The following is an 8463-nucleotide window of genomic DNA, read 5'->3' as shown; positions in this document are numbered from 1 at the left end:
GGGCCCTGCCGTGAGTCGCTGGGAAGCGGCGCTGATCTGGAGGGCTTGTTTCTCTTGCTCCCGATACTCTGCTTGCCGTGCCCACCCACGGGGCTGCCTCTGCTTAATAGCTGCCCTGGCTCCTGGATGCTAATTAGTCAGCAAACTCTTTCCTCAGCGGGTAAACACAGTGAAGCCTTTTCAGTGCTTCCAGCCACGAGGGACGGCCGCTCCGAGCCCACCCATCGCTGGGCTTCGCCCCCAGAGTCTCTCTGTGCTCTGCTTGTTTCCAGCCTCAGCCGTGGATCTCAGCATCTTTCCCTTGCCAGCTGGGCCTGTTGCTGCCGTCTCCCCAGCATCAAGTGGTTCCCAGCGCGCTTTCCAGCTGCACCGGGCTGCCAGCTCCCTCCAACACGGCCGGGCTCTGCTCCTTTTACTGCTGGGCACCATCTGCAGCTCCTGGCAACCAGGCCAGCGCTGTTGACCCAAGAGGAGCCTGTCCCTTGTGTGCCAGCTCTGAATGAGCCCTTGTCTCTGCCCTGGGACCAGGGGATGGGGAGGACTTGTTTTCCAGAGATGGTTTGTCAGGGTGGGGTGGCTGTGAAGAGTTACCCAGGTGGAGGGAATAGCTGGGGGATCTTGTCTTGCATCCAGAGCCTGTAAAACAAGTGAGGAGCACTCATCCTGTAGCTCCTTTCTGGGGCGATGAGGTGCCTGCAGCTCTTGGGCTCCCTGTCCCACTGGTCCCATTCCACAGGGAGGGGAGCCAAGGGACGCGGTGACTCATTTCAGGCCACGTAGGAAGTAATTGATTAAGCTGGGATTTGGACCCGAGTCAAGCCGTGTGCTGTACCAGAGGCTGCTTCGCTGTGGTGCTGGCTGTGAGCCTGAGAGCCAAAGTGGGGTTCACACCCTCAGGTGTGTTGTGGACGAGTCCCCTGCAGGGCTCAGCAGGGTGAATTCCCAAACCTGGAAATGCCCTTGATGCAAAAGGGAGCGAACGTCGGTGTGTAAGGCAGGGGACTGAGACACGTGGTCGCTCAGAGCGAGGCGGGGGTGCAGGGAAGAGCAGATCTCAAATCCCAGCTCAGGCTGGGGAAAGCGACGAGTTTAAACAAGGCTTCTCTTTGCTGCTGCAAAGAACAAAATCTTCAGCTGAATGCGGCACTTTGGAACTGAGGCTTTGGAGACAGAAGGTTATTGAAGTTTGCTTTTGGTCAGTATTCAGCTCCCGGCAGCACGTGGGAGGTGTGACCCCAGTCTAGGCTGAGGAGATTATTTGTGGGTGCTCTGTGGCTTTTTTGTGTTCTATTTTTTTTATTATTATTTTTTTTTCTCTCCTCTTTCCACAGCATTCAACCTGTCTATGGAGCACAGCATCCTCCGCTGGATCCCCGGCTCACCAAAAAGTGAGTGTTTGTCTTCTGGAGACACAGGCCACGAGGCTTTGCAGGTTTTTGGCTCAGTCCCACAGTAGGTGAGGGTCTCCAGCACCCTCTGGCCCTGTGATCTTTCAGCAGAGAAGGGTGGTGATGCCGTCTTAACCTCTGGGAAAGCTTATCTGCTGGCACCTTTTGTGGCCAGAAATCCATGTTGTGCCAGCCACGTCAAAGGATACAGGTGTATTTTTTTAGCAGTGGTGTCTGAACCTTTCTCTCCCCTTCGGAGAGGGAAGAATTAAGGGAAGGGGAGGTAAGGCTGCCCGGCAGCCGTGGGGCTGCAGAACCACAGCACCCTTCCCGAGCTGATCTGACCTGCCTCCTTGGCTCTATCTCACGCTGTGTAGCAGTGAAGGTTCCCTGTTTTCTGTGACGCTTCAGGCGTTGGACTTTGACTCCTGTAGCTTAAGGGTCAATCCAAAGGCTCCTCCTGTGCCTGAGAAAAGAACCAAGCTGGTCCATCCGCCAGGAGCGACGGCAGCTGTATCGGGCACGTTCACGAGCGCAAAGTGGCTCCGTCTAACCTCCACCATGCCTCTCCCCAGGTCACAAGGATTTTTTTGGGGTGTTACTCTACCAGTTTTCTCTAAGGTGGGAAGAAGCAGAGCTGGAGGAATCGTACGTGTCTCCCCTTTGCCCTTCCGAGCTGGGAAGGCTGGCACTCCTCCAGCTGCCTGCTGGCACTGTGGCTCTGCCTCCCAGCAGCGAGCAGCCCGCAGAGACTTAACGCGTTCCTTGGGTTTGGGAGGAGGAACGGGGAAAGTGGAAAGAGGGACTGGCTGGTTGGAGTCAGGGAAGGAAAGAAAATGGACTCGTCTGATGGTGTTGCTCTGATACTGTTTCTCTCCGGCTCCCAGCTTCATCAAGGACCGCTCCAAGGCCAACGCGCTGCCGATGAAAAGCAAGAAGGCCTCCAGCTTTCATGAGTTTGCCCGGAACACCAGTGATGCCTGGGACATCGGTGATGACGAAGACGAGGACTTCTCTTCCTCCTCTTCTTCTTTGCAAACTTTGAACTCTAAAGTGGCCAAGGCCACGGCAGCCCAGGTTCTGGAGAACCACAGCAAGCTGCGGGCGAAACCCGAGCGAGCACAATCCGCTCTCAGTGACATGCCCACCAACTGCAAAGTCATCAAGTCCAGCAGCGAGGCCCAGCTCTCCAGGACGTCTGGTAAGAGCCGTCTTCAGGAGCAGCCTCCTGCTCCGGTGCTCTCCTGAACTCAGCCTCTTGCAACTACTCATGTGTTCTGGTTGAGAGCCTGTGGCACAGCCCATAAGCTCAGCAGAGGCTTTTGCCTCCTTATAGTATCCCTGCGCTCCAGGGAGCTGTTTTCAGAGGCTTGGCCTTAATGCTTCACTGTCCTCTGCTGCTCAGTATCCTCTGCACAGGCACGTGTGTCTAGGAGGGTCCCGTGTTCTGGGTGCCAAGGGATTTTGGAGATCTGTCACGTTCTTGCTCAGGGTTGCTCACTGTCTGCTTCCCTTGTGTCCCAGTGTGCTACTCTTAGTAGTAAAGGTCCTGTTGACCTGCTTACCATGCGCTGTGGAAGTAACCCAGCGTGTCCCTGCTGCCAGCAGGTGGCATTGGCAGCCTGTCACCTCCTCTCTCTGCTCTTGCAATTAGCTTGATCACTCTTTAGGTCAGCGGTGAGCAGAGAAGTTCGATTCTTCTGGGATTCCCACAGCTCCTTCTGCCCCACGGCTTCCTGTGGGAAGTCTGACCTGCTGGCAACCAGGTGTCTGGATGCAGGAGGAGGGAAGGGAAGGAGAAATGGGGGGGAAGAGCCAGGACAGATGCCTGTGAGCCTTCAGAGTGGGCCAGTGATGCTTCGTTTGCTGGGGCTGGGGAAGAAGAGGTGAAATCTGCAGCAGCAGATCTCTGACAGCGGCCAGAGGAGTGAGGTGGACTCGGAGAGGTGTGGTCTCCTTCCCCACCTCACGGCAGCGTCTGCTCCTTGCAGAGGAGGCCTGTGTGCGGACTCCCCTCCAGAAGCAGCAATCCCTTCCCCTTCGGCCCGTCATTCCACTCGTCGCCCGAATCTCTGACCAAAATGCTTCGGGTGCTCCCCCCATGACGGTGAGGGAGAAAACTCGCCTCGAGAAGTTTCGGCAGCTCCTCTCCAGCCACAACACGGGCCTGGGTAAGTGTGGCAAACCGGGGGTGGGAAGGGGAAGGCGGGGGGGGGCTGCTGCTGCCTCAGGTTGTGACCAGGCCTCCTCCAGGGTGGGGAAAAAAATCACTACCAAGTGGGATGGTTGCACGCACTGCTCTGCTGACAGATGGTAATGTCCTCTGCCAGCTCCCTGTCTGTTCCTCGTCTTTCTCCATCTCATAAATGATGGTTGTAGACACTGGGGGCTGCATGAGGACTGCGGCTCTGGCACATCAGAGCCCCCGCAGCCACCAGGCTGAGCTGAAATCATCTCTGCTCCTCTTGCTGCAGACCCACATCCCCAGTCATTGCTAATGTGGAGCCTTCCTGGAGGCTCAAGTGTCTCCAGAGCCCGCAGGAGCAGACTGGGCTTTCCTCTCCTTCTAGGTGTAGTGGTGCCTGGACGTGCCTAGGATCTAATCCAGTGCCACCACTGTCCGTTTGCAGATGAGCTGAGGAAATGCAGCTGGCCTGGGGTGCCCAGGGAGGTCCGGCCCGTGACGTGGCGTCTCCTCTCAGTGAGTACTTGGAGCTGTGACGCAGGAGGCTGGGGGCAGAGTGCTGAGCCAGGGACATGTGCTCCTAGACCTTTACGTGTCCCATAACCAGGTTTGCTCCTGTTGTATCTGTGCCCAACCTACGAGTGAGCTGTAGGTTGGGGTTTTTTTGGTCAAGGAGTGCAGGTGCTGCGTTCTCTTTGAGCAACAAGGCCGGGCTGGTGCTGGGAAGATGTGATTCACTCTGGTTTGGGAAACAGAGCCCCATGAGGTTGGGTTGCTCCAAGATCAGTAAAGGCATTGGGCTGGGAAAGCCAAAGCCCACAAAAGCTCTTTCCCCCTCTCCTGAATCTCTGTGACTGATGCTTCGAGAGGCACAAGGGGCCTGGCAGGATTTCAAGGGGTGGTGTGTGGCGAGGGAAGAGACTCTGCCCTCACTCGGGTTCTCCTGCCGCAGGGTTACCTCCCCGCAAACATGGAGCGGCGAAAGCTGACTTTGCAGCGCAAGCGGGAGGAATACTTCGGCTTCATCCAGCAATATTACGACTCCCGGAATGAGGAGCACCATCAAGACACCTACCGACAGGTACGAGCCCTCTGCCTGTTGCCTCACTTTCTGCTTGGGTTACATCCCTTTCCTCCCTCTTGTTGCTGCTTGTCCGTGCAGTTGGGGTGAGGCAAGAATCTCCTCTAGTGGCAGCTATTAGGAGTCTTCTCCTTGCGGGGACAGGGCACCATGTTTCTGTCCATCTTCTCACAGGTATTAGTCTAAGCCTTCTCTAAATTGATGGAATAACTAAATTTCAGACCCCACCTCTGGCCACCGGCCCCCACTCGAGCAGGAGATAAAACTGTAGGTGATTTTCTCAGCACAGCCCTCGCTGTGCTCGTCAGCAAGTGCAGCTGCCGCTCGGTGCGGGGACACCGAGGGGTTGATTTCCCCTCCGTTAGCCTGTGGTGAAAAGTGCAGTTGGTGTGTCTAACCCACGCTCTCTTCCAGATCCACATCGATATTCCAAGGACCAACCCACTCATCCCCCTCTTCCAGCAGCCGCTCGTCCAAGAGGTAAGCGGGAGGGAAGCTTCTGCCCCACATTTCCTGTGGGGTGTGTGTGTGGAGTAGACCAGCACTGCTCCTAGCGAGTTAGCTTTGCGGGGTAAATACCTCCTGAAAATTTGGTTCTGTCCTGTGTTGCTGGAAGACATCAGACCTGGAGCTCAGGAGTTAGGAGATCAGCTCTTTTGAGGCGAGATGTGGCCAAGAGTTGGTAAAAGATCTGAAGCTTTTGTTTTGAGGCAAATGCAAGGTGTCTGAACCAGAACAGTTTCGCTACACAAGCTCTTTTGTGCGAAGCAGTATGTGAGAAACCTGCCCAGGGCTGATGGGTTTGAGAAGGTTGTCAGGAGGTGAGAGCATCTGTCCTCTCTGGAAGCACGCTCAGCGTGTGTATGCGGTGTCCTGGGGCTGGGGAGGTCTAGAAATATCACATTGGCTGTCGGGGGGAGGCTGTGCTGTTGGGAACTCTCCCGATCTGCGGTATTTTGCTGTGCTGATAACCGACAACAGCTTTAGCTGTCTGCAGCGATGTTCGAGACTTGCTGCTCGAACAGGCAGCCCTGTCCTGTGGGTCTTCAGCCACCTGGATCTCGAGAAGTTGGGTCTGTGTTTCTTCCAGCAGAGGCTTTGATGAGGAGCCTGGGCTGCCTCGTTCTGTGAAGTGGGGGATCTGTGGATCAAACAGGAGTCCCTACAAGGACTTGGATGCTTCTTATCTTACCTGTATTCCTACAGAAAAGCCTCTCGGCGCATGATCTCTGCTCCCTGAGCTTAGCAGTTACGCTTTTCTGCCTTTCCTTTGTGCACGGCTAACGCAGGTACCTGCTTTCCCTCGTTCTTCCCTAGATCTTTGAAAGAATCCTGTTTATCTGGGCCATTCGACACCCAGCCAGCGGCTATGTACAGGGAATCAATGACCTGGTCACTCCATTCTTTGTTGTGTTCCTCTCTGAGTACGTTGGTAAGTGACGTTTGAAGCACAGTGCTGCCTCTCGATCGCAGCGTTTGGGACGGTGCAAAGCTCGCCTTGCTGGAGGGGACGGTGTGCCCTTCCTTCAGCTGGAAGATACATCTTGACCTCTTGCTGTATCTTTGCTGCCTGACTTCAGTTTCATAACCTTCCTGAGCTCCTCGGAAGTTGCAGTGCCAAGGGTGGATTTGCATTTGAATGTACTTTTAAGATCCTCACAGCTCACTGAGGGAGTTTAGGCAAAGCCCAGAATTGGGGCTTGGGCTTGGAGCTAATTCTTGCTCTAGGAGGAATGAGTCAAGTATAAAGAGACCCTGCTGAGAATGTAAAAGAAACTATTTAAATAAAGTACAGGTGTGTTTCTCAAGTCGAGTTTCAGAAGGCGAATTGGCTTTTCCCTGCTGCTTTTGGCTTTCTTGTCAGCCAGGGGCTTTTAGACGTATCTCGAGGCATTTCCACCCCTGGCATTTGTATTCTTTCTCCAGCTCTGGCTGTGTTTTAGGGTTAACATTAATGCTGGGGTGCCATAATCCTTATGCCTAAAGGCTCTTAGTTTTCACTGTAAACAGAAGGAAAAAGGAATTTATAAGACCGTGAGTGACAGAGAAATCCTGTTGAACAAATATTTTTCGAAGTCGGAGCCAAAGCTTGTTGAAGCCAGTGGAGGCCTTCCACTCGCTAGGTGAGACTTTGTAAACTGATCTGCAGCTTCTTGGTTTTTTGGTGATGGGCAGAGGTGGGAGTTCCCAAGCTGGTGGCTTTGGTTCGCTGCTCAGCACAAGGCCGGGCCGACACTCTGGTCTCTGCTCAATCTGGTGGCTTCTCGTAAACAACCTTCCCCCCGATAACGGGCCCGTCCCCACCTCCGTGTTCGTTCCAGACTTCTATCCCGTGATCTCATGCTTTGAGCGGGCGTTGCGTTTGCAAACAACAAATCAGCTTTCCCACAGCTCGGTTATCATCTCTCCTTGGTGCTCATCAGCTGGTTAATGTGTCTGGTTGACGGTGTCTCTGTTGTGTATCACTTACTAGACCAAAGCCGAAAAATCCCTCAGAGGCCTTGTCTGGCTTCCCACCAAGGGCTAGGACGTGTCTGTGGGGAGAAGGTGGTTGGTGCGGGTCGGGGCTGGGCTGTAGCTTATCAAGCCCATTCAGGGAACAGTTTGGCAGCTTTTTTGCATTGATGTCGACGCGAGCGATGAACCAACAGGCAGCAGCAACCCAGCGAGCTCCCAGGCTCTTGTGTGCTGAGGCATTAAACGCGGGGTTGGAGCTGCTGCCTCTCTGACTTGATGCCTTCCCCCTCCTCGTGGCAGGTGAGGAAGGCTCTTTGCTGCTCCGGGTCCTGAAGGAGGTGAATAGGCCAGTGAGTGAAAAACATCTGCAGGAAGCTGTTTTTTTCCAGCTGCCCTGGGATGCTTTGGGAGCTGGATTTCCCCATTATTAACCCGCATCTCCCTACCCTGACTGAAAGAGTCCCGCTGATAGCGCTTCCCTTTTTTTTCGGAACGGTGCCTTGAATCTGCCACGTGTGCCCCTTTGGCTTCAGCAAACACCACCAGGGCTGAAGGAGGGAGAAGCAGCTCTTCCCCAGAGCTTCCAGTCCCCGGGTCTGAGCTCCCCTGTCCCCTTTTCTGGTGCTGACTAGGACCAGTTGGTTTTCCTGTACTTGCACCCAGTCTGGAAGCAAACCTCGTGCTCCTTCCAGGTGCTGTGCAGGTTGCTGCGAGCCCTCGGCAGATGGGGTAGATTTAACTGCTATGTTTTCCCCTTCCCCTCCAGCGTGGCAAGCTGGCTCGCCTTCCGTGCTGCTCTACCTGCCTCCTGCACGAACGTGTCAGCTTCTCGGTGGCCAGCGTGGATGCTTCGGGCCACTGCCAGCTCCGTAGCTGGAGCAATTCCTCCACTTGGCTGATCAACAGCTTCTGAGGGATTGGGGCCTCCGTTGGAGGAAACCATGTGCCCCTTTCTTCAGGTGATCAGAGCAGGCCCAGCGAGCACAGGGATGCTGAGCTGTTCGTCCTGCAAAAACTGCCTCCCAGCTCGGCTCCTGCAGCTCCTCCTGCCGCACCGAGCCGCTCCCAGCTCTCCTGCCTTGTGTTTGCATTTAAAAACGGCAGCAACAGAGCTCAGAAATGAGTTCAGCGTGCCCAGGGAGTGTCAATGCTGCTTCCTCCCCTTGTGCTTTCTACCCATCACAGCATGTGGTGCCACCTCCATCCCCGATTCAAGGCCTTGCACAAGGGGTTTTCCTGCCTTTGGGACCCGTTTAGCACTTCACCAAGCGTGTAGAGGGGAGCAGTGCTGTGGAAACTATGGATCTCACTTGCTCCTAACTGCCTTTGTTACTAAATCCTGATCACGCTTA

At 54.9% G+C, this 8463-nt stretch overlaps 1 protein-coding gene across 1 annotated transcript in view; it reads left to right on the top strand.

Moving 5' to 3' along the window:
- The first annotated feature begins 1334 nt into the window (after positions 1 to 1334).
- Positions 1335 to 8463, top strand: part of TBC1D22B (TBC1 domain family, member 22B) — a 10471-nt gene continuing 3342 nt past the window's right edge. The window contains exons 1-8 of the mRNA XM_009875638.1: positions 1335 to 1388; positions 2276 to 2589; positions 3380 to 3559; positions 4019 to 4089; positions 4526 to 4654; positions 5069 to 5134; positions 5972 to 6086; positions 7199 to 7201. Coding sequence (XP_009873940.1) covers positions 2313 to 2589; positions 3380 to 3559; positions 4019 to 4089; positions 4526 to 4654; positions 5069 to 5134; positions 5972 to 6086; positions 7199 to 7201 — 841 coding nt within the window. The 5' untranslated portion in view covers positions 1335 to 1388; positions 2276 to 2312. The remainder of the gene's footprint in view (positions 1389 to 2275; positions 2590 to 3379; positions 3560 to 4018; positions 4090 to 4525; positions 4655 to 5068; positions 5135 to 5971; positions 6087 to 7198; positions 7202 to 8463) is intronic.

Source organism: Apaloderma vittatum, unplaced genomic scaffold (genome assembly GCF_000703405.1).
Source record: "Apaloderma vittatum isolate BGI_N311 unplaced genomic scaffold, ASM70340v1 scaffold23578, whole genome shotgun sequence".
NCBI classification, from domain to species: Eukaryota; Metazoa; Chordata; class Aves; order Trogoniformes; family Trogonidae; genus Apaloderma; species Apaloderma vittatum.
This window is presented reverse-complemented; position numbering and strand designations above follow the sequence as displayed.